The following is a 25,069-nucleotide window of genomic DNA, read 5'->3' on the forward strand; positions in this document are numbered from 1 at the left end:
GGCACAGTGCCAGAGGGGCAAGGCACAGTCCCAGAGGAGCAGGGCACAGTCCCAGAGAGACATGGCACAGTCCCAGAGGGCAGGGCACAGTCCCAGAGGGGCATGGCACAGTCCCAGAGGAGCAGGGCGCAGTCCCAGAGAGACATGGCACATTGCCAGAGGGCAAGGCACAGTCCCAGAGGGGCATGGCACAGTGCCAGAGGGGCAAGGCACAGTCCCAGAGGAGCAGGGCACAGTCCCAGAGGGGCAGGGAATAGTCCCAGAGGGCAGGGCACAGTCCCAGAGGGGCATGGCGCAGTGCCAGAGGAGCAAGGCACAGTCCCAGAGGGGCATGGCACAGTCCCAGAGGAGCAGGGCACAGTCCCAGAGAGACATGGCACAGTGCCAGAGGGCAAGGCACAATCCCAGAGGAGCATGGCACAGTCCCAGAGGGCATGGCACAGTCCCAGAGGGCAGGGCACAGTGCCAGAGGGGCAAGGCACAGTCCCAGAGGAGCAGGGCACAGTCCCAGAGAGACATGGCACAGTCCCAGAGGGCAGGGCACAGTCCCAGAGGGGCATGGCACAGTCCCAGAGGAGCAGGGCGCAGTCCCAGAGAGACATGGCACATTGCCAGAGGGCAAGGCACAGTCCCAGAGGGGCATGGCACAGTGCCAGAGGGGCAAGGCACAGTCCCAGAGGAGCAGGGCACAGTCCCAGAGGGGCAGGGCATAGTCCCAGAGGGCAGGGCACAGTCCCAGAGGGGCATGGCACAGTGCCAGAGGAGCAAGGCACAGTCCCAGAGGGGCATGGCACAGTGCCAAAGGAGCAAGGCACAGTCCCAGAGGAGCAGGGCACAGTCCCAGAGAGACATGGCACAGTCCCAGAGGGCAGGGCACAGTCCCAGAGGGGCATGGCACAGTCCCAGAGGGGCAAGGCACAGTCCCAGAGGAGCATGGCACAGTCCCAGAGGGGCATGGCACAGTGCCAGAGGGGCAAGGCACAGTCCCAGAGGAGCAGGGCGCAGTCCCAGAGAGACATGGCACAGTGCCAGAGGGCAAGGCACAGTCCCAGAGGAGCATGGCACAGTCCCAGAGGGCATGGCACAGTCCCAGAGGGCAGGGCACAGTGCCAGAGGAGCAAGGCACAGTCCCAGAGGGGCATGGCACAGTCCCAGAGGGGCATGGCACAGTCCCAGAGGGGCATGGCACAGTGCCAGTGGGACATGGCACAGTGCCAGAGGAGCAAGGCACAGTCCCAGAGGGCAAGGCACAGTCCCAGAGGAGCAGGGCACAGTCCCAGAGAGACATGGCACAGTGCCAGAGGGGCATGGCACAGTCCCAGAGAGACATGGCACAGTCCCAGAGGGCAAGGCACAGTCCCAGAGAGACATGGCACAGTCCCAGAGGGCAAGGCACAGTCCCAGAGGGACATGGCACAGTCCCAGAGGGCAAGGCACAGTCCCAGAGGGACATGGCACAGTGCCAGAGGAGCAAGGCACAGTCCCAGAGGGGCATGGCACAGTGCCAGAGGGGCAAGGCACAGTCCCAGAGGAGCAGGGCACAGTCCCAGAGGGGCAGGGCATAGTCCCAGAGGGCAGGGCACAGTCCCAGAGGGGCATGGCGCAGTGCCAGAGGAGCAAGGCACAGTCCCAGAGGGGCATGGCACAGTCCCAGAGGAGCAGGGCACAGTCCCAGAGAGACATGGCACAGTCCCAGAGGGGCATGGCACAGTCCCAGGGGAGCAGGGCGCAGTCCCAGAGAGACATGGCAGTGCCAGAGGGCAAGGCACAGTCCCAGAGGAGCATGGCACAGTCCCAGAGGGCATGGCACAGTCCCAGAGGGCAGGGCACAGTGCCAGAGGAGCAAGGCACAGTCCCAGAGGGGCATGGCACAATCCCAGAGGGGCATGGCACAGTCCCAGAGGGGCATGGCACAGTGCCAGAGGGGCAAGGCACAGTCCCAGAGGAGCAGGGCACAGTCCCAGAGAGACATGGCACAGTCCCAGAGGGCAGGGCACAGTCCCAGAGGGGCATGGCACAGTCCCAGAGGAGCAGGGCGCAGTCCCAGAGAGACATGGCACAGTGCCAGAGGGCAAGGCACAGTCCCAGAGGGGCATGGCACAGTGCCAGAGGGGCAAGGCACAGTCCCAGAGGAGCAGGGCACAGTCCCAGAGGGGCAGGGCATAGTCCCAGAGGGCAGGGCACAGTCCCAGAGGGGCATGGCACAGTGCCAGAGGAGCAAGGCACAGTCCCAGAGGGGCATGGCACAGTGCCAGAGGGGCAAGGCACAGTCCCAGAGGAGCAGGGCACAGTCCCAGAGAGACATGGCACAGTCCCAGAGGGCAGGGCACAGTCCCAGAGGGGCATGGCACAGTCCCAGAGGGGCAAGGCACAGTCCCAGAGGAGCATGGCACAGTCCCAGAGGGGCATGGCACAGTGCCAGAGGGGCAAGGCACAGTCCCAGAGGAGCAGGGCGCAGTCCCAGAGAGACATGGCACAGTGCCAGAGGGCAAGGCACAGTCCCAGAGGAGCATGGCACAGTCCCAGAGGGCATGGCACAGTCCCAGAGGGCAGGGCACAGTGCCAGAGGGGCAAGGCACAGTCCCAGAGGAGCAGGGCACAGTCCCAGAGAGACATGGCACAGTCCCAGAGGGCAGGGCACAGTCCCAGAGGGGCATGGCACAGTCCCAGAGGAGCAGGGCGCAGTCCCAGAGAGACATGGCACATTGCCAGAGGGCAAGGCACAGTCCCAGAGGGGCATGGCACAGTGCCAGAGGGGCAAGGCACAGTCCCAGAGGAGCAGGGCACAGTCCCAGAGGGGCAGGGCATAGTCCCAGAGGGCAGGGCACAGTCCCAGAGGGGCATGGCGCAGTGCCAGAGGAGCAAGGCACAGTCCCAGAGGGGCATGGCAGAGTCCCAGAGGAGCAGGGCACAGTCCCAGAGAGACATGGCACAGTGCCAGAGGGCAAGGCACAATCCCAGAGGAGCATGGCACAGTCCCAGAGGGCATGGCACAGTCCCAGAGGGCAGGGCACAGTGCCAGAGGGGCAAGGCACAGTCCCAGAGGAGCAGGGCACAGTCCCAGAGAGACATGGCACAGTCCCAGAGGGCAGAGCACAGTCCCAGAGGGGCATGGCACAGTCCCAGAGGAGCAGGGCGCAGTCCCAGAGAGACATGGCACATTGCCAGAGGGCAAGGCACAGTCCCAGAGGGGCATGGCACAGTGCCAGAGGGGCAAGGCACAGTCCCAGAGGAGCAGGGCACAGTCCCAGAGGGGCAGGGCATAGTCCCAGAGGGCAGGGCACAGTCCCAGAGGGGCATGGCACAGTGCCAGAGGAGCAAGGCACAGTCCCAGAGGGGCATGGCACAGTGCCAAAGGAGCAAGGCACAGTCCCAGAGGAGCAGGGCACAGTCCCAGAGGAGCATGGCACAGTCCCAGAGGGCATGGCACAGTCCCAGAGGGCAGGGCACAGTGCCAGAGGAGCAAGGCACAGTCCCAGAGGGGCATGGCACAGTCCCAGAGGGGCATGGCACAGTCCCAGAGGGGCATGGCACAGTCCCAGAGGGGCATGGCACAGTGCCAGTGGGGCAAGGCACAGTCCCAGAGGAGCAGGGCACAGTCCCAGAGAGACATGGCACAGTCCCAGAGGGCAGGGCACAGTCCCAGAGGGGCATGGCACAGTCCCAGAGGAGCAGGGCGCAGTCCCAGAGAGACATGACACAGTGCCAGAGGGCAAGGCACAGTCCCAGAGGAGCATGGCACAGTCACAGAGGGCGTGGCACAGTCCCAGAGGGGCATGGCACAGTCCCAGAGGGCAGAGCACAGTCCCAGAGGAGCAGGACACAGTCCCAGAGGAGCTTGGCACAGTCCCAGAGGAGCAGGGCACAGTCCCAGAGGGCAGGGCACAGTCCCAGAGAGACATGGCACAGTCCCAGAGAGACATGGCACAGTCCCAGAGGAGCATGGCACAGTCCCAGAGGGACATGGCACAGTGCCAGAGGAGCAGGGCACAGTCCCAGAAGGACATGGCACAGTCCCAGAGGGGCATGGCACAGTGGCAGAGGGAAATGGCACAGTGCCAGAGGGGCATGGCACAGTCCCAGAGGGGCATGGCATAGTCCCAGAGGAGCAGGGCGCAGTCCCAGAGGGCAAGGCACAGCCCCAGAGGAGCAGGGCACAGTCCCAGAGGAGCAGGGCACAGTCCCAGAGGAGCAAGGCACAGTCCCAGAGGAGCATGGCACAGTCCCAGAGGGGCATGGCACAGTGCCAGAGGGCAAGGCACAGTGCCAGAGGGCAAGGCACAGTCCCAGAGGGACATGGCACAGTGCCAGAGGAGCAGGGCACAGTCCCAGAGGAGCAGGGCACAGTCCCAGAGGGACATGGCACAGTCCCAGAGGGGCATGGCACAGTCCCAGAGGGCAAGGCACAGTCCCAGAGGAGCAGGGCACAGTCCCAGAGGGGTATGGCACAGTCCCAGAGAGACATGGCACAGTCCCAGAGAGACATGGCACAGTCCCAGAGGGCAAGGCACAGTCCCAGAGGAGCATGGCACAGTCCTAGAGGGGCATGGCACAGTGCCAGTGGGGCAAGGCACAGTCCCAGAGGAGCAGGGCACAGTCCCAGAGAGACATGGCACAGTCCCAGAGGGCAGGGCACAGTCCCAGAGGGGCATGGCACAGTCCCACAGGGCAAGGCACAGTCCCAGAGGAGCAGGGCACAGTCCCAGAGGGGTATGGCACAGTCCCATAGAGACATGGCACAGTCCCAGAGGAGCAGGGCACAGTCCCAGAGGAGCAGGGCACAGTCCCAGAGGGCAAGGCACAGTCCCAGAGGAGCAGGGCACAGTCCCAGAGGAGCAGGGCACAGTCCCAGAGGAGCAGGGCACAGTCCCAGAGGAGCAGGGCACAGTCCCAGAGGAGCATGGCACAGTTCCTGTGCTCCATGGCTGCGAGCATCAAGACCCCAGTCGAGACGAAGAGGGGGCCTCCAGGGCTGGCTGCAGCAGGGGAAGCCCCAAGCTCACTCTGGCCACGCCCCTGTGCCAAGGAGTAACCCAGGGCCCATCGGGCACCCCGAGGAAGGAGGAGGTGATGGGGCCCATGCCGGTGAAACCCGCAGGAAGGGGCACCGGAACACCGTGGCACCTCTGAATCCCTCCCACCGGACCCTGGCACATGCGACACCCAGAAGACTGCCGCCCTCATCCAGGTCTGGTCGCTCCAGAGGACGGCCACCAAAAGGGACCCAGGTGAGAGCAGGCAGGGCAGTGACAGGACGGGCAGTAGGCCACCTCCACTTCAGCGACTGCTTAGGGGATGGCCTAGAAGGAGCATTAGGGCTCTGGCCTAGAAGGAGCATTAGGGCTCTGGCCTAGAAGGAGCATTAGGGCTCTGGCCTAGAAGGAGCATTAGGGCTCTGGCCTAGAAGGAGCATTAGGGCTCTGGCCTAGAAGGAGCATTAGGGCTCTGGCCTAGAAGGAGCATTAGGGCTCTGGCCTAGAAGGAGCATTAGGGCTCTGGCCTAGAAGGAGCATTAGGGCTCTGGCCTAGAAGGAGCATTAGGGCTCTGGCCTAGAAGGAGCATTAGGGCTCTGGCCTAGAAGGAGCATTAGGGCTCTGGCCTAGAAGGAGCATTAGGGCTCTGGCCTAGAAGGAGCATTAGGGCGCTGGCCTAGAAGGAGCATTAGGGCTCTGGCCTAGAAGGAGCATTAGGGCTCTGGCCTAGAAGGAGCATTAGGGCTCTGAGGTACAAAAAAGGTAGACACCAGTTAAATTGTCACGGGTGCAGCACGCAGGATAGCGTTAGGGGCTAAGGCACAGATGTTGTCACAATTATAAACACATGTTTACTAAGTTCCAAATTACCTCAGCCCTCTGTCCGCAGGGGGTGAGGGTTGGCTGTGACATAGAAACATAGGAAATAGAAGCAGGAGGCCATTCAGCCCTTCAAGCCTGTTCTGCCATTCATTATGATCATGGTTGATCATCCAACTCAGGAACCCTAATCCCATTTTCCCCCCATATCCTTTGATCCCCTTCTCCTTGTCCCTGTCCCTCATCCCCTGTCCAGGGGCTGGTTTAGCATACTGGGCTAAATCGCTGGATTTTAAAGCAGACCAAGGCAGGCCAGCAGCACGGTTCAATTCCCGTACCAGCCTCCCCGGACATGTGGCGACTAGGGGCTTTTTACAGTAATTTAATTGAAGCCTACTCGTGACAATAAGTGACTTTCATTTCAAATGGTTTACCCTGAATCCTCAGACTGTGACCCCTGGTTCTGGACACACCCATCATTGGGAACATCTTTCCTGCATCTACCCTGTCCAGTCCTGTTAGTATTGTATAAGTCTCTATGAGATTCCCCCCCCCCCCTCATTCTTCTGAACTCCAGCGAGAATAATCCCAACCTAGTCAATCTCTCCTCATATGTCCGTCCCGCCATCCCTGGAATCAGTCTGGTAAACCTTCGCTGCACTCCCTCGAGAGCCAGAACATCCTTCCTCAGAGAAGGAGACCATAACTGCCCACAATACTCCAGGTGTGGCCTCACCAAGGCCCTGTACAATTGCAGCAACACATCCCTGCTTCTATACTCGAAACCTCTCACTGTGAAGGCCAACATGCCATTAGCCTTCTTTACCGCCTGCTGCACCTGCATGCTTACCTTCAGCGAATGGTGCACAAGGACACCCAGGTCCCGCTGCACACTCCTCTCTCCCAATTTATGGCCATTCAGATAATAGTCTGCCTTCTCATTTTTGATACCAAAGTGGATAACCTCACATTTACCCACATTATACTGCATCTGCCATTCATTTACCCGCTCACTCAAATTGTCCAAATCACACTGAAGGATCTCTGCATCCTCCCCACAGCTCACCCTCCCACCCAACTTTGTGTCATCTGCAAATTTGCAGAAATTTCATTTTGTTCCTTCATCAGGTCCCAGCACCGATCCCTGTGGTACCCCACTGGTATTTGAAAAAGATCCTGCCAATTTGAAAAAGATCCGTTTATTCCTATTCTTTGTTTCCTGTCTGCCAACCAGTTTTCCATCCATTTCAATACACTACCCCTAATCCCATGTGCTTTAATTTGAGACTAATCTCTAATGTGGGACTTTGTCAAAAGCCTTCTGAAAGTCCAAATCATAGATTATCATAGAATTTACAGTGCAGAAGGAGGCCATTCGGCCCATCGAGTCTGCACCGGCTCTTGGAAAGAGCACCCGACCCAAGGTCAACACCTCCACCCTATCCCCATAACCCAGTAACCCCACCCAACACAAAGGGCAATTTTGGACACTAAGGGCAATTTATCACGGCCAATCCACCTAACCTGCACATCTTTGTGACTGTGGGAGGAAACCGGAGCACCCGGAGGAAACCCACGCACACACGGGGAGAACGTGCAGACTCCACACAGGCAGTGACCCAAGCCGGAATCGAACCTGGGACCCTGGAGCTGTGAAGCAATTGTGCTAACCACCATGCTACCGTGCTGCCCAAATATACCACATCCACTGGCTCCCCCTCATCAACTCTACTAGTTACACCCTGGAAGAAGGTAGTAGCTATGTGGGCAGGAGGGTGGCGGGGGTGGGGGTGTTGTGGGAGGCGGGTGATGTGGGGTGTGGGTGTTGGAGGACTGCATGGGCCAGGACCCCCAGTGTCTGCTCTCGGAGGTAGCGGGGGCTTGGACCAGCGATGTGGGGTCATCCCCCCACCCCCTCCTGGTCCCACTCCCACCTCCCAGATGTTCCACTGGTCACTGTTCCCTCCGCACCGCACCCCTGTCCCGCGCGCTCCTCACAGGTCTATCGTGGGTGCCCTCCTTGGCTGGGCCACATGGTATCCCACCGGCAGGGTGCCACCTGTTTGCGGGTGGGGCAACGCGTGCCACTGACCAGCACGATGCCTAGCGGCCTGCGTGAGGACAGGGACCGTGGGCGGGGCTGGGCGAGGGATTTGGGCAGCTCTTCGGACCTGCGGGCAGGATGGATGGTCAGGCAGGGCTGGGTGACGGCCGGTGTTCCTTTGGGGTGGGCTGGCTGGTGGTATCACTAGTGTGCCAGGGTCACGGTGCATGCGTCTGCTGTTCGGGGTGCGCTCTGCAACCACCACTCGGATGGGTGTACTGAGAGACGGCAACATCTGGTGGGCCGCTGCTGCCCCGGGCCGAGTATATCCCGTTAATCAGTCTGCTGGGATCTGGAGATCCTGGTGTGGGGGTCAGGGGTGGAGTCAGGGAGAGGGGGGGGGGGGCACCAATATTGCTGGTTGTACACTGCATCATTACAGGACACAGTGGTCAGTCAGTGGGGTGCGCAGGCTGATGGCAGCCTTGCAGACCCCAGCAGCTGTCCATGCCCGGATTCCTTCCGAGTCACTGGGGGGGGGGGGGGGGGGGGGGCAGACCCCAGCAACAGCTGCCCATGCCCGGAGTCCCCAATCCCTAGCGGGGGGGGGCACAGCATCGCGGGAGGCCGGAGAGATCCGCGTCGGACCCGTTAATGATATGCTAACGACCATTACTGTATGATGCCCGCGTTGCTACTGAGGCACCGGAACTTGCCGTTTCCTTGAGCACCGCGCCCGGCACTGACCTGGGTGTTCGCCTGGCGCTCGATCGCAGTTCGTCATTCCGGCGTCGCTGGACAGAGAATCCCGCCCGACATTTTTCAAAAACCTCAAGGCAGCACGGTGGCACAGTGGTTAGCACTGCTGCCTCACGGCGCTGAGGACCCCGGTTCGAATCCCGGCCCTGGGTCACTGTCCGTGCGGAGTTTGCACATTCTCCCCGTGTCTGCGTGGGTTTCACCCCCACAACCCAAAGATGTGCAGGGTAGGCTGATTGGCCACGCTAAATTGCCCCTTAATTGGAAAAAATAATTGGGTACTCTAAATTTATAAGAAAAAAAAAATTTCAAAAACCTCCTACAACTGGAAATAATCATAGAATTTACAGTGCAGAAGGAGGCCATTCGGCCCATCAAGTCTGCACCAGCCCTTGGAGAGAGCACCTTACTTAAGTCCCCCACCTCCACCCTATCCTCGTAACCCCACCTAACCTTTTTGGACACTAAGGTCAATTGATCATGGCCAATCCACCTAACCGGCACATCTTTGGACTGTGGGAGGCAACCGGAGCACCCGGAGGAAACCCACGCAGACACGGGGAGAACGTGCAGACTCCGCACAGACAGTGACCCAGCGGGGAATCGAACCTGGGACCCTGGAGATGCAACAGTGCTGGGGTTTGAGTGCTAACCACTGTTCTTCTGTGCCACCCCTTATCTCACAGTATTTACTCCACCAAAGTGCTTAAAGGTTTTGAAAAGCTCAATTAAATAAAATACAATCACATCAGATGTGCAGCCCTGGAAGGGGCCAGCTGGTTCAGACTGGTGCTTATGCTCCATTTAAACCTCCCTGCACCACTCAATCACCCGATCAGCATATCCTTCTATTCTGGAGCAGACTCGATGGGCTGAATGGCCTGCTACTTCTCAGCTCCTCCAGCCCCTCGATATGTCTTTAAACCCGGGTCCACTCTGGTGATACACTTTCCTTGGGTTTGTTCGTTCCGGACCGCTGATCGGGTTGGTGCAGACTGAAAAATGAAATGAAAATCGCTTATTGTCACGAGAAGTTACTGTGAAAAGCCCCTAGTCGCCACATTCCGGCGCCTGTTCGGGGAGGCTGTTACGGGAACTGGATGGGCAGAATGGCCTCCTTCTGCACTGTAGGGATTCTATGATTCTATGATGGAATAGAAAGCACAACTGCCAAGGGCCAGCTCCCATGTCATGATGTTAAATCGATTCTGATTCACATCCTTTTGCAATACTGATACTTTTAACCACAATTCCCAAGGAATCAGCCTGGAGGCGAAGCGATACATTAAAACTGTTCCTGAATGATTTGCCAAAAGCTTGGAGTAAGGAGCTATTTAGCAGAATGCAGAGAGTTTTAGTGACTTGGATTAGTGAAATTAAACATTGAGGTTTCATGTTGTGCTATTGATGCAGGAATTACTTCACTGAAGTGTCTCTATTTAGGTTTATAGCCCCATCTGCTGGAATAGACAATAACTGCAGGAGCCCAGCCAGCAGTCCTGCTGCCTTTCATCCGACCATAGAATTTTTTTCATAGAATTTACAGCGCAGAAGGAGGCCATTCGGCCCATCGAGTCTGCACCGGCTCTTGGAATGAGCACCTTACCCAAGGTCAACACCTCCACCCTATCCCAATAACCCAGTAACCCACCCAACACTAAGGGCAATTTGAAATGAAATGAAAATCGCTTATTGTCACAAGTAGGCTTCAATGAAGTTACTGTGAAAAGCCCCTAGTCGCCACATTCCGGCGCCTGTCCGGGGAGGCTGGTACGGGAATCGAACCGTGCTGCTGGCCTGCTTGGTCTGCTTTAAAAGCCAGCGATTTAGCCCAGTGGACACTAAGAGCAATTTAGCATGGCCAATCCACCTAACCTGCACATCTTTGGACTGTGGGAGGAAACCGGAGCACCCGGAGGAAACCCACGCAGACACAGGGAGGATGTGCAGACTCCACACAGACAGTGACCCAAGCTGGAATAAAACCTGGGACCCTGGAGCTGTGAAGCTATTGTGCTATCCACAATGCTACCATGCTGCCATAAGACCTGGGAGCAAAATTAGTCCATTCAGCCCATCGAGTCTGCTCCGCCATTCAATCATGGCTGATATTTTCTCATCCCCATTCTCCTGCCTTCTCCCCATAGCCCCTGATCCCCTTATTAATCAAGAACCTATTTATCTCTGTCTTAAAGACACTCAGTGATTTGGCCTCCACAGCCTTCTGCGGCAAAGAGTTCCACAGATTCACCACCCTCTGGCTGAAGAAATTCCTCCTCATCTCTGTTTTAAAGGATCGTCCCTTCAGTCTGAGATTGTACCCTCTGGTTCTAGTTTTTCCTACAAGTGGAAACATCCTCACCACGTCCACTCTATCCAGGCCTCGCAGTATCTTATAAGTTTCAATAAGATCCCATTTCATCCTTCTAAACTCCAACGAGTACAGACCCAGAGTCATCAACAGTTCCCCATACAACAAGTTCTACATTCCAGGGATCACTCATGTAAACCTCCTCCGGACCCTTTCCAAGGCCAGCACATCCTTCCTTAGATACGGGGCCCTGAACTGCTCACAATACTCCAAATGGGGTCTGACCAGAGCCTTATACAGCCTCAGAAGTACATCCCGGTTCTTGTATTCTAGCCCTCTTGACATGAATGCTTTCATAGCGATGGAGGCAATTTCTTTGATCCAGATGTGTATTAAATGCAATAATAATAATCTTTATTAGTGTCACAAGTAGGCTTACATTAACACTGCAATGCGGGTGCTCCGGTTTCCTCCCACAAGTCCCGAAAGACGTGTTGTTAGGTGAATTGGACATTCTGAATTCTCCCTCTGTGTACCCGAACAGATGCCGGAGTGTGGCAACTAGTGGATTTTCACAGAAACGTTATTGCAGTGTTAATGTAAGTCGACCTGTGACACTAATAAAGATTATTATTATTAAGGTACTATGAAAATTCCCTCCTTGCCACACTCCGGCGCCTGTTCGGGCACACAGAGGGAGAATTCAGAATGTCTAATTCACCTGACAGCACGTCTTTCGGGACTTGTGGGAGGAAACCGGAGCACCCGGAGGAAACCCACGCAGACACGGGGGAGAACGTGCAGACTCCGCACAGACAGTGACCCAAGCCGGGAATCGAACCTGGGACCCTGGCGCTGTGAAGCAACAGTGCTAACCGCTACAGCACAGTAACATTCCGGGGAATAGGTCAATGAAAGGGTAGCCTAGGAAAACTATTTGTTCTGTTAGGAAGGAGGTGACAATAAACAACGACAATTTGCATTCGTATTGCACCTTTAACGTAGCAAACGTATCGCAAGGTGATTTGCACGAGCATTGTTGGACAGGATTTGATAGCGAGCCACATTAGCCCAACTTGATCAAAAGAAAGCTAGGTTTTAAGGAGCACTTTTGAGGAAGTAGAAGTCCCTGAAGTAACTTTTTGCCTTTTCCCAATAGGGAAATATTTCTGGCGGTTGATGCGAAACAGGCATTTGGTTTCGTTCCAGCCAGCAGAGATCCAACGCTTCTGGCGTGGACTGCCCAGCAACATGGATGGGGTGGACTCTGTGTACGAGCGAACTGCAGATCACAAAATAGTATTTTTCAAAGGTAAGAATTGGCGTCCGTCATCCAGGATTCCGCAGGCTCCCCTGCCTGGGTCCATCCTCAGCAAAACTCCATCACCTAAAATGCCCACCTTTAAAATCAGGCGCTGTCCCTATTGGTCAGAACGGACAACTGTGAACATTTTACATTAACACAATTTCAAAGATGCTGCCCATATTATCGTCAGCTTTCCATTTACCTTGTGCGGAGCAGCGGCGCCCACCCTGTCTAGACTCTGAAACACTCTGGCAGTCTCATGTATTGTGAACTGGTGAGGTGACAGTGATTGCCCTTGAGATCAAGGCGGCATCAAGGAGCCCTAGGGAAACCGGAGTCAATGGGAATCAGGGGGAAAACTCCCCACTGGTTGGAGTCATACCCGGCACAAAGGGAGATGGTTGTGGTGGTTGGAGGTCAATCATCTCAGCTCCAGGACATCACTGCAGGAGTTCCTCAGGGTAGTGTCCTAGGTCCCAACCATCTTCAGCTACTTCAGCAACGGCCTCCCTTCCATCATAAGGTCAGAAGTGGGGATGTTTGCGATGACTGCACAATGTTCAGCACCATTTGCGACTCCTCAGATAATTAAGTAATCCATGTCTAAATGTAACAAGACCTGGACAATATCCAGGCTTGGGGCTGACAAGTGGCAAGTTACATTCACGCCAGGCATGTGCCAGTCAATGACCATCTCCTACAAGAGAGGATCTGACCATCGCCCTTGTCAGGGGCTGGTTTAGCTCACCAGGCTAAATCGCTGGCTTTGAAGCAGATCAAGGCAGGCCAGCCTCCCCGGACAGGCGCCGGAATGTGGCGACTAGGGGCTTTTCACAGTAACTTCATTGAAGCCTACTCGTGACAATAAGCGATTTTCATTTCATTTTTCATTTCATTCATTCAATGGCATTACCATCGCTGAATCCCCACAATCAACATCCTGGGGGTTACCATTGATCAGAAACTGAACTGGACCCAGCCTCATTAACACTGTGGCTACCAGGGCAGGTCAAAGGTTAGGAACCTATGACGATAAACTCACCTCCTGACCCCCCCTCCCCCCTCCCCCAAAGCTTGTCAACCACAAGTCAGGAGTGTGATGGAATACTCCCCTCTTGCCTGGATGAGCGCAGCTCCAACAACACTCAAGAAGCTCAACACCATCCAGGACAAAGCAGCCCCGCTTGATTGCTCCCCCTTCCACAAACATTCACTCCCTCCACCACCGACGCACAGTGGCAGCCGTGTGCACCATCTACAAGATGCACTGCAGTAACTCACCAAGGTTCCTTCGGCAGCACCTTCCAAACCCACGGCTACTACCATCTAGACGGACAGGAGCAGCAGATACCTGGGAACCCCCCCACCTGGAGGTTCCCCTCCAAGTCACTCACCCCCCTGACTTGGAAATATATTGGCCGTTCCTTCACTGTCGCTGGGGCAACATCCTGGAACTCCCTCCCTAACAGCACAGTGGGTGTACCTACACCTCAGGGACCGCAGCGGTTCAAGAAGGCAGCTCACCACCACCTTCTGAAGGGGCAACTAGGGATGGGCAATAAATGCTGGCCTTGCCAGCGACGCCCACATCCTGGAAATGAATTTTTTTTAACTGCTTGTAATTCCTATGAAGATGCCTCTCCCAACATTCACATTTTGGAATATTTTATTAAAGGCAGTTTGCATATTGACATGAAAATATCAGAAGACCAAACATCAACAGGAACAAAGAGCACAGGCCCCCAACATCCCCCAATACCAACCCCCATCTCACCCCACCCCCTTCCCCCCCCCCCCCCCCCCCCCCCCCCCGACATCTCAATTCATCTCGGAGGAACCGATAAACGGCCCTCCTCCGCCTCCTGTAAGATGAACTTGACCTCCTCCAAGTTGCAGGAATTCTGCCAGGTCGTTCGCTCACACCCCATCCTCTGGCAGCTCAGAGTCCCGTCAGCATCCCGTCTCCGGGCTACCGCGTAGGCAAAGGCCAGTGAACCGGCTTCTCTCCCCACTTGGGCTCCTAGATCCTCCGACGCACCAAATATCGGCACCTCTGGACTCGGGGTCACCCTCACCCCGGGAATCCCGGACATGACATCCGAGAGCCCCTGACGGAACCCCCTCAACCTTGGACATGCCCATAAAAAATGGGTGTATTTCCCCCCCCCCCCCCCGGACCTGTCCCCCACCCGTACAAAGTACCGCCTCATCCTCACCCACCGTCATGTGGGCCCTTGGCACCATCTTAAACTAAATGAGGCTTAACCTCACACATAGATCATAGAATTTACAGTGCAGAAGGAGGCCATTCGGCCCATCGAGTCTGCACCAGCTCTTGGAAAGAGCACCCTACCCAAGTTCAACACCTCCACCCTATCCCAATAACCCCACCCAACACTAAGGGCAATTTTGGACACTAAGGGCAATTTATCATGGCCAATCCACCTAACCTGCACATCTTTGGACTGCGGGAGGAAACCGGAGCACCCGGAGGAAACCCACGCACACACGGGGAGGATGTGCAGACTCCGCACAGACAGTGACCCAAGCCGGAATCGAACCTGGGACCCTGGAGCTGTGAAGCCATTGTGCTATCCACAATGCTACCGTGCTGCCCTGGTGAGGAGCTGCTCACATGGTGAGGACGAGTTCACCCTCTGCAGGGCCTCTACCCACCTCCCCACCCAACTCTCTCCCAACATTCCTAACAAATCTCTCTACCCGGAGCTTCTCACCATAGCCTGGTCTTCACACAAAATGGACAAATTGCTTTGCTTGATTTGATTGATTGTCACGTAGGTACGGTGAAAAGTATTGTTCCAGTCCAGGATTGTACAGTCCAGGCAGATCATTCCAAACAAAAAAATACATCGGACAATATTCCAGTTGCAAAGGGCAGCGAATGTACCTTCCTGAAATTGGGATTCCCATAGGAATGTCCCAGGTGTGGCTGGTACAGTTACGGAGGTCTCCCGAGAGTTAGACCCGAGAGCGTGGATTCCAATCTCACTGTGGGGAGCGTGAGAATTCGATTTCACTTCTGGGCGTTGCAGTTTTGAAAGGATTTATTGGGCTGTGAAAGGATTGCAGCAAAGATTCACCACAATGTTACCAATGGTGACATTATGGGTGGGAGTTTTCACTGAAAAGCCCTGCCCCCCTGAGGGGAGATTACATGAACCCGGTTTGTTTTCCCTGGAATGCAGGTGATTGAGGATTCCCGGGGCGGGTTTTTCCCAAACGGAAAAGCGAGCGCCTTTAGCCGCGTGATTCCCGGAGCTCGCAGTGCTGGGAAACACATGGCTATTCAACGCAACACGTGTTGGATACAGGGCCTGGACGGGGAACACGCAGCCGAGGCAGCCCTGTTTTGTACAGTGGAGCGCTCGATCTCTGAGGCCTCCAAAGTGATGCCCGACCCCCGCCCCCCCACAGCATGAACGCACTACTGGAGGCCCATCCCAATTGGCATTGCCGTCTGGTCACATTGGCAGTGCCAAGCAGGCACCCAGGTGGCACTGGCAAGGTGCCAGGCTGGCACTGTCAGGGTGCCCAGGTGGCACCACCCTGCCCAATGTAGCTGGGGGCCTCCCATCCCCTGGGAGACCCCCACGCGTGCCATTCCGTCTGGTCCCCGTTTGCGGGGATCAATGCTGAGCCGCGCTCGCCCGTGGTCTCCGAGCCGAAGGGGTCGAATCCCAAAGCTTCAGACACCTCGGGAATCTGCACATTAGTCAGATTAGCTGTCTCGCTCTAATCTGCAGATTTGGGCAGGATTTAGACCGCGGTTGCGTTGAACCGTGCGAGGCGTTGCGAGCCGGGTAAATCCTGGGAACGAGGTCTCCCAGCTTTTTTCGGCCACGCTGTGCCATGGCTGTTGGATCACGGCCACGGGTTCTGATAGGGGAGGGGCAGTGGATGGGAAAGTTGAAGGGGGAGAGAATGGGGCAGGGGGAGTCTAGGACAAGGGCTCAGAAATTAAAATCGGAGCAAGATCATTTAGGACTGTGGAAATGTGGGACTCCCTCCCACAAATCTGAGATAGATGGATATTAGTTAGATTGTATTCTGGAGTACAGAGCCATAGCAAGCAGATGGTGTTAGGATACAGATCAGCTGGGCAGCACGGTGGCACAGTGGGTTAGCCCTGTTGCCTCACGGCGCCGAGGTCCCAGGTTCGATCCCGGCTCTGGGTCACTGTCTGTGTGGAGTTTGCACATTCTCCCCGTGTCTGCATGGGTTTTGCCCCCACAACCCAAAGATGTGCAGGCTAGGTGGATTGGCCATGCTAAATTGCCCCTTAATTGGAAAAAATTAATTGGGTACTCTAAATTTATTGAAAAAAAGGGATACAGATAAGCTATCATCTTATTGACATGAAATGAAAATCGCTTATTATCACAAGTAGGCTTCAAATGAAGTTACTGGTACCCCTTGAGGAGTGGAAACATCAGGCGCCAGATCGGCACCTCCCCAGTGTCAGCACGATGGCAGAGATTCCATTTCACCATAAGACATAGGAGCAGAATTAGGCCACTCGACCCATCGAGTCTGCTCCGCCATTCAATCATGGCTGATATTTTTCTCATCCCCATTCTCCTGCCTTCTCCCCATAACCCCTGATCCCCTTATTAATCAAGAACCTGTCTATCTCTGTCTTAAAGACACTCAGTGATTTGGCCTCCACAGCCTTCTGCGGCAAAGAGTTCCACAGATTCACCACCCTCTAGCTGAAGAAACTCCTCCTCATCTCTGCTTTAAAGGATCGTCCCTTTAGTCTGAGATGGTGTCCTCTGCTTCTAGTTTTTCCTACAAGTGGAAACATCCTCTCCACGTCCACTCTATCCAGGCCTCGCAGTATCTTGTAAGTTTCAATAAGATCCCCCTCATCCTTTTAAACTCCAACGAGTACAGACCCAGAGTCCTCAAATGTTCCTCATCAGACAAGCTCTTCATTCCAGGGATCATTCTTGTGAACCTCCTCTGGACCCTTTCCAAGGCCAGCACATCCTTCCTTAGAGACGGGGCCGAAAACTACTCACAATACTCCAAATGGGGTCTGACCAGAGCCTTATACAGCCTCAGAAGTACATCCCTGCTCTTGTATTCTAGCCCTCTCGACATGAATGCTAACATTGCATTTGCCTTCTTAACTGCCGGCTGAACCTGCCCATTAACCTTAAGAGAATCGTGAACAAGGACTCCCAAGTCCCTTTGTACTTCTGCTTTCCGAAGCATTTCCCCATTTAGAAAATAGTCTCTGCCTAAATTCCTCCTTCCAAAGTGCATAACCTCACACTTTTCCACATTGTATTTCATTTGCCACTTCATTGCCCACTCTCCTAGCTTGTCCAAATCCTCTGCAGCCTCCTTGCTTCCTCAACACTACCTGCCCCTCTATAGATCTTTGTATCATCTGCAAACTTAGCAACAGTGCCTTCAGTACCTTCTTCCAGATTATTAATGTATATTGTGAAAAGTTGTGGCCCCAGCACAGACCCCTGAGGCACACCACTAGTCACCGGCTGCCATCCTGAAAAAGACCCCTTTATCCCCACTCTCTGCCTTCTGCCAGTCAGCCAATCTTCTATCCATGCCAGGATCTTACCCTGAACACCATGAGCTCTTAACTTATTTAACAGCCTCCTATGCGGCACCTTGTCAAAGGCCTTCTGGAAATCTAAATAAATCATGTCCACTGGTTCTCCTTTGTCTAACCTCCTTGTTACCTCCTCAAAGAACTCTAACAGATTTGTCAGACACGACTTCCCTTTGACAAAGCCGTGCTGACTCAGTCCTATTTTACCATGCACTTCCAAGTACTTTGCGATCTCATCTTTAATAACAGACTCTAAAATCTTACCAATGACCAAAGTCAGGCTAACCGGCCTATAATTTCCCGTCTTCTGCCTCACTCCCTTCTTAAACAGGGGTGTTACATTAGCCACTTTCCAGTCCTCTGGGACCCTTCCTGCCTCCAGTGATTCCTGAAAGATCATCACTAATGCCTCCACAATTTCCTCAGCTATCTCCTTTAGAACCCTGGTGTGTAGTCCATCTGGTCCAGGTGATGTATCCACCTTCAGACCTTTCAGTTTCCCCAGAACCTTCTCCTTAGTAATGGTCACTGCACCCACCTCTGCCCCCTGATTCTCCTGGAGCTCTGGCCTTTCAAATGCAAATGAAAGGCCAAACTGCTGTTTTGCATCAAACTGCCAGAAGCAGTGGTCAATCACTTACATAGATAGATAGAATTTACAGTGCACAAGGAGGCCATTCAGCCCATCGAGTCTGCACCGGCTCTTGGAAAGAGCACCCTACCCAAGGTCAACACCTCCACCCTATCCCCATAACCCAGTAACCCCACCCAACACTGAGGGCAATTTTGGACACTAAGGGCAATTTAGCATGGCCAATCCACCTGACCCGCACATCTTTGGACTGTGGGAGGAAACCGGAGTACCCGGAGGAAACCCACGCACACACGGGGAGGATGTGCAGACTCCACACAGACAGTGACCCAAGCCGGGAATCGAACCTGGGACCCTGGAGCTGTGAAGCGATTGTGCTATCCACAATGCTACCGTGCTGCCCCGTACTTGTGACACTTATAAAGATTATAAGTAACATTATTATTTCCACCTGCCGACTCAATCACAGTGGGCCAAATGACCGCTTTCTGTGCTTTGCCCATTCTACGTTTGTGTGGATGTCCAAAGTTTTATAAAAGAATGTGGTAATCCAACTTGATCGAAGGCACGATTTATTTACGCGAATGTTAATCCTTAATCCATCTCTCCAATCTGTTTTATAGGAGAGCGGTACTGGGTGTTCAAAGATAACAATGTGGAAGAGAGTTACCCACGTTTCATCAGTGACTTTGGCCTATCCGTGAAGAGCATTGATGCAGCCTTTGTCTATCCCCATGATGATAAGACCTATTTCTTTAAGGAGAATCAGTACTGGAGATATGACGACCAACTTCGGAAAATGGACCCAGACTATCCAAAGGACACGGTCCTGTGGAAGGGTTTGCCCAGCCACCTTGACGACGCTATGAAATGGTCTGACGGTACGTTTATTTCTACGTGCGAACGGATTTTGCTGTTGGCCGAGACGGAGTGTTGAGGTGTGAAGGAGAAGTAGGCGTCGTCGTTCTTCCCCACCAACGTACCTTCAACCTGGCCTTACTGAGCGGGTGGGGCAGGAATCGTTCCCGTTCTCATCCTTACGACCTCGGTATCTCCACTAATCTATCACAGAAATCTCAAACTTGCTTCCCCAAAGCTGCAGGGGGGGGGACGTATGCACGGGGAGAACGTGCAGACTCCGCACGGACAGAGACCCAAGCCGGGAATTGAACCCGGGTTCCTGGCACTGTGAAGCAACAGTGCTGACCACTGTGCTACCGTAGACGGAGTCAATGGATAATGGATGGGAGGCAGGTTCGTGGACTGGGCTGTGTTCACGACTCTCTGAGGTTTCTTGCGGTCTCCTGCCCGATGGAATAGGTTGGAAGAGAGAATAACCCGGGTGGGAGGGGTCTTTGATTATGCTGCCCGCTCTCCTTTGGCAGCGAGAGGTGTAGATGGAGTCAATGGATGGGAGGCAGGTTCGTGTGATGGACTGGGCGGTGTTCACGACTCTCTGAGGTTTCTTGCGGTCTTGAGCAGTTGCCATACCAGGCTGTGATGCAGCCAGATAGGATGCTTTCTATGGTGCATCTGTAAAAGTTGGTAAGAGTCAATGTGGACATGCCGAATTTCGTTAGTTTCCTGAGGAAGTATAGGCGCTGTTGTGCTTTCTTGGTGGTAGCGTCGACGTGGGTGGACAAGGACAGATTGTTGGTGATGTGCACCCCTTTTTTTTTTTTTTTTTTAAATTTAGATTACCCAATTATTTTTTCCAATTAAGGGGCAATTTAGCGTGGCCAATCCACCTACTCTACACATTTTTGGATTGTGGGGGCGAAACCCACGCAGACACGGGGAGAATATGCAAACTCCACACGGACAGTGACCCAGAGCCGGGATCGAACCTGGGACCTCAGCGCCGTGAGGCGGTTGTGCTAACCACTAGGCCACCGTGCTGCCCGGTGATGTGCACCCCTAGGAATTTGAAACTGCTAACCATCTCCACCTCGGTCCCGTTGATGCTGACAGGGGTGCGTACACTACTTCGCTTCCTGAAGTCAATGACCAGCTCTTTAGTTTTGCTGACATTGAGGGAGAGATTGTTGTTGTTACACCACTCCACTAGGTTCTCTATCTCCCTCCTGTATTCTGACTCGTCGTTATTCGAGATCCGGCCCACTATGGTCGTATTGTCACCAAACTCATAGATGGAGTTGGAACCAAGTTTTGCCACGCAGTCGTGTGTGTACAGGGAGTAGAGTAGGGGGCTAAGTACGCAGCCTTGCGGGGCACCGGTATTGAGGACTATTGTGGAGGAGGTGTTGTTGTTCGTTCTTACTCACTGTGGTCTGTGGGTCAGAAAATCGAGGATTCAGTTGCAGAGTGAGGACCAATTACTAGGTTTTGGAGCTTTGATACGTGTTTGGCTGGGATGATGGTGTTGAAGGCGGAGCTGTAGTCAATAAAGGGGCTGTTTAGCTCACAGGGCTAATCGCTGGCTTTGAAAGCAGACCAAGGCAGGCCAGCAGCACGGTTCAATTCCCGTAACAGCCTCCCCGAACAGGTGCCGGAATGTGGCGACTAGGGGCTTTTCACAGTAACTTCATTTGAAGCCTACTCGTGACAATAAGCGATTTTCATTTCATTTCAAATAGGAGTCTGATGTAGGAGTCCTTGTTGTCGAGATGCTCTGGGGATGAGTGTAGGGCCAGGAAAATGGCGTCTGCTACGGACAATATTGGATTTTCACCGAGTGCTTTAGAGTTTCACAAGATTTCCCTGAAAATTGTTCTCGTTTTCAAATACTTCCGTGGCTTCACATTGCACTCTCGCCCCCACTAAACACTGCGCCACCATGCCGCCCTGCAATCCCTTAGTACTGACAATTTAACAATACAGCACTCCCTCAGTACTGACCCTCTGACAGTGCAGCCCTCCCTTAGTACTGACAATTTAACAATACAGCACTCCCTCAGTACTAACCCTCTGACAGTGCAGCGCTCCCTCAGTACTGACCCTCTGACAGTGCAGCACTCCCTCAGTACTGACCCTCTGACAGTGCAGCACTCCCTCAGAACTGACCCTCTGACAGTGCAGCACTCCCTCAGTACTGACCCTCTGACAGTGCAGCACTCCCTGAGTACTGACCCTCTGACAGTGCAGCACTCCCTCAGTACTGACCCTCTGACAGTGCAGCACTCCCTCAGTACTGACCCTCTGACAGTGCAGCACTCCCTCAGTACTGACCCTCTGACAGTGCAGCACTCCCTCAGTACTGACCCTCTGACAGTGCAGCACCCCCTCAGTCCTGACCCTCTGACAGTGCGGCGCTCCCTCAGTACTGACCCTCTGACAGTGCAGCACTCCCTCAGTACTGACCCTCTGACAGTGCAGCACTCCCTCAGTACTGACCTTCTGACAGCGCAGCACTCCCTCAGTACTGACCCTCTGACAGTGCGGCACTCCCTCAGTACTGACCCTCTGACAGTGCTGCACTCCCTCAGTACTGCACTGGAAATGTGAGCTTGGAGTATATGTGCTTGTATCTGGAGTGGAATTGATAAATAAAATGTGTAACTTCTGACACTTTCAAATGTGATTATCGAAGGTTTAACCCGTACCTGTACACCAGACAGCAGGTGTAAAACAGCAGCAAATTAAAGGCAAAATGTACCAAAAGTTTATTTTCGATTCTCACCTTTTGTGTTCCCCATTAGGAGCTGCCTATTTCTTTAAAGGAAAGAATTATTGGAAAGTGACGGACAATAACATGGCTGTGGACCCTGGTTACCCCAAGTCTGTGGCCCGGGACTGGCTGGCCTGCAGCGAGATGCAGGCGGACTCTTCAATCTCAGACCAAGCCCACTCCCGGCCCCGGACAGGCCGAGGGCACCAAGACGTGAGCAGGTCAGAGAGCGAGAAAAGGAACTGCACGTGCACGTCTGCGGCAGAGACGTCTAGACTCACAGCTGCGCTGAGGCGGATCGCCAGCCTGCTCCTGATCTCGGTGGTGTGTCTGTGGCTGGGGCCGGATTAATGGACGTGGTCGGCCCGCGTTCCGAGAGCTTCCTGACACAGCACTGACTCTGTCAGAAGTAAATCCCCATTGCCTTGCTGGGAGAGTCTAAAGATAGAGAGGGCCCATTATCAAAATGAAATGCTGCACCAACAGGAACGTTTAACACTGGCTGGATTGACAATGAATCGACAATTTTTTAAAGACGATATGGAGGAATTTCGTTGAAAGTGTTCTTTATCATCAAGGAAAGTCAAACAATTTATTTTTTTAATGCAAAAAAAAAAGGGTGTAGAATCCGAGGACCTTTATATGGCTTTGATCAAGAAATGTTTATTGGCATTCCAGTCACAAAATACCATGAACTGGGATGTTAATCGCTGCTATCCACTGCAGTTATTTATTTATATATATTTTATTCACTCGCTAGGAAATGCTTTTGTTTTCTGTCGGGGCTGAGGCCCCCGTTCAGGCAATGTTGTTCGAATCGAGTGTTGGCGGCCAGCGACATCACTCTTTCCACGGTGACCCAGAGCTGACTGGAGTGACTTGGCATGGTGGGGAGAATACCCCACCAGCATGTGTAGATGTGTGTCCCCATTGAGGCCGCCCTGCCCCGATGGTCGCTGACCTACTTTGGTTCCCGGTTCCACCATTTTAGGACAAGAGAACCAAGAGCGGGAGGGTTAGGCGCAGCAGAGAAACAGGCCGATTAGCGCAACCAGCCCAGGCCAGGGATTCCGCTCCACTCCAAACTTCTCCCATCGTATCCCTCTTTCCCTCTTCTCCTTCACATATTTGGCTACCATCCCCTCGACTGCATCTACACCATTCCAGCCCTTCGAGCCTGCTCTGCCATTCAGTACGATCATGTATGATCTGACCTTGACCTCAGCTCCACTTTCCTGCCTGTACTAACTCTTGGCTCTCGTGTAGATCAAAGATCTGGCCATCTCAGCCTCGAATATGTGGCACAACTTGCACGGCTCTCTGCGGTAGAGAATTCCAAAGATTCATGACCTTCTAAAAGAGGAAATTCTTCTTCCAACTCCAACTTAACTGGGCATCACCTAATTCCAAAACCGCGCTCCCTAGTTCTAGATTCTTCTACAAGGGGAAACATCATCTCAGCTTCTACTCTATGAATTAGTCAAACACAATTTCTTTTTCACAGAAACAGGTTGGCTCTGCTTGATTATATTATCATTCCCTCAGCCAACTTTCTTCATAATGGACTCCAGAATTTTCCCAAAGACAGATGTCAGGCTAACTGGCCAATAGTTTCCTGCTTTTCCATTTGCACTTTTCCAGCCTGCTGGGTCCTTTTCAAAATATAGGGAATTTTGAAAGATTGCGACCATTTTATCCACTATCTTTACAGCCACTTCTCTTAGGATAGTAGGATGTCGGCGGTCCTGAGCAGCCCAATGGATCCTGTCAACTTTTAGTCCCATTTGTTTGTCCAATACTTTTTCTCTAGACATGAGTGTTTTAAATTCCTTTTGCCCACTGATTTTCTATTATCCTTGGGATTCTTTTAGTGTCTTGTTCAAAGTTTCTGCCATTTCCTTGTTTCCCATTATTAATTTACCAGTGTCATCCTTTAAGGGACCAACATTTCCTTTAGCTACTCTCTTCCTTTTTTTATACTTGTAAAAGTTCTTCCTCTCTGTTGTTAAATTTCTTGCTCGTTTCCATTCCCATTCTCTTCCCGCACCGAGTTGTGCACGAAGGCAGACTTCCATCTATTTCCATAGCTGGTTATTAGTGTAACAGTTTGCAAGTCTGTCGCCAGAGGTTTACAGCTTGAGGGACACCATGCCACATCCAGGAACCTCGCCCACTCTTGCCACCAGCCATTGATGTGTCAGAAAGATTTTGCAGGGTTTTTAAAATAAATTTAGAGTATCCAATTTAGGGGCAATTTAGGGCAGCCAATCATCCTACCCTGCATATCTTTGGGTTGTGGGGTGGAACCCAAGCAGACACGGGGAGAATGTGCAAACTGCTCATGGACAGTGACCCGGGGCTCGAACCCGGGTCCTCAGCGTTGTGAGGCAGCAGGGTTAACCTGTTTGACCGCGTTATGAACGCACCTTCCTCCACCGTCAGGTCCTGGAGTGGGACTCGAACCAGGAGTTTCCAGCTCAGAGGCAGGGGTGCTACCCACTGCATCACAAAACCTCCTGCTCGGTCACTGTCTGTGCGGAGTCTGCATGTTCTCCCCGTGTGTGCGTGGGTTTCCTCCGGATGCCCCGGTTTCCTCCCACAGTCCAAAGATGTGCGGGTTAGGTGGATTGGCCATGATAAATTGTCACTTAGTGTCCAAAAGGTTAGGAGGAGTTATTGGGTTAGGGGGATAGGGTGGAAGTGAGGGCTTAAGTGGGTCAGTGCAGACTCAATGGGCCAAATGGCCTCCTTCTGCACTGTATGTTCTATGTTTTATTCTTCCTACTACACTCTCATAATATAATTTCTCCCCCCCCCCCCCCTTTCTGGGGCATACTTTGCTGGTTTCTAAAGTTTTCCTAATCTACTGACCTGCCACTAACCTTCTCAACATTCATGAACCTCCTTAACTTGACCATTATAAACTAATTAATTTATAACAATCGATGATAATTCATCGCTGCTGCTTCTTGCTGATGGGGGTCTAAAATGTACAATGGGAAATTATTGAGATTCTGAATAAAATTCGCAAGAAGCT

The 25,069-nt window shown here is 53.6% G+C and overlaps 1 protein-coding gene across 2 annotated transcripts in view; it reads left to right on the forward strand.

Annotated features, from left to right (window-relative positions):
• mmp17a (matrix metallopeptidase 17a) overlaps positions 1-24,371 on the forward strand; it is a 134,629-nt gene extending 110,258 nt beyond the window's left edge. For both annotated transcript variants that reach the window (XM_038803438.1, XM_038803355.1), the window contains exons 8-10: positions 12,067-12,219; positions 19,028-19,285; positions 22,064-24,371. In XM_038803438.1, coding sequence (XP_038659366.1) covers positions 12,067-12,219; positions 19,028-19,285; positions 22,064-22,383 — 731 coding nt within the window. In that variant the 3' untranslated portion in view covers positions 22,384-24,371. The remainder of the gene's footprint in view (positions 1-12,066; positions 12,220-19,027; positions 19,286-22,063) is intronic.
• Positions 24,372-25,069: the final 698 nt, after the last annotated feature.

Source organism: Scyliorhinus canicula, chromosome 1 (genome assembly GCF_902713615.1).
Source record: "Scyliorhinus canicula chromosome 1, sScyCan1.1, whole genome shotgun sequence".
Lineage (NCBI taxonomy): Eukaryota > Metazoa > Chordata > Chondrichthyes > Carcharhiniformes > Scyliorhinidae > Scyliorhinus > Scyliorhinus canicula.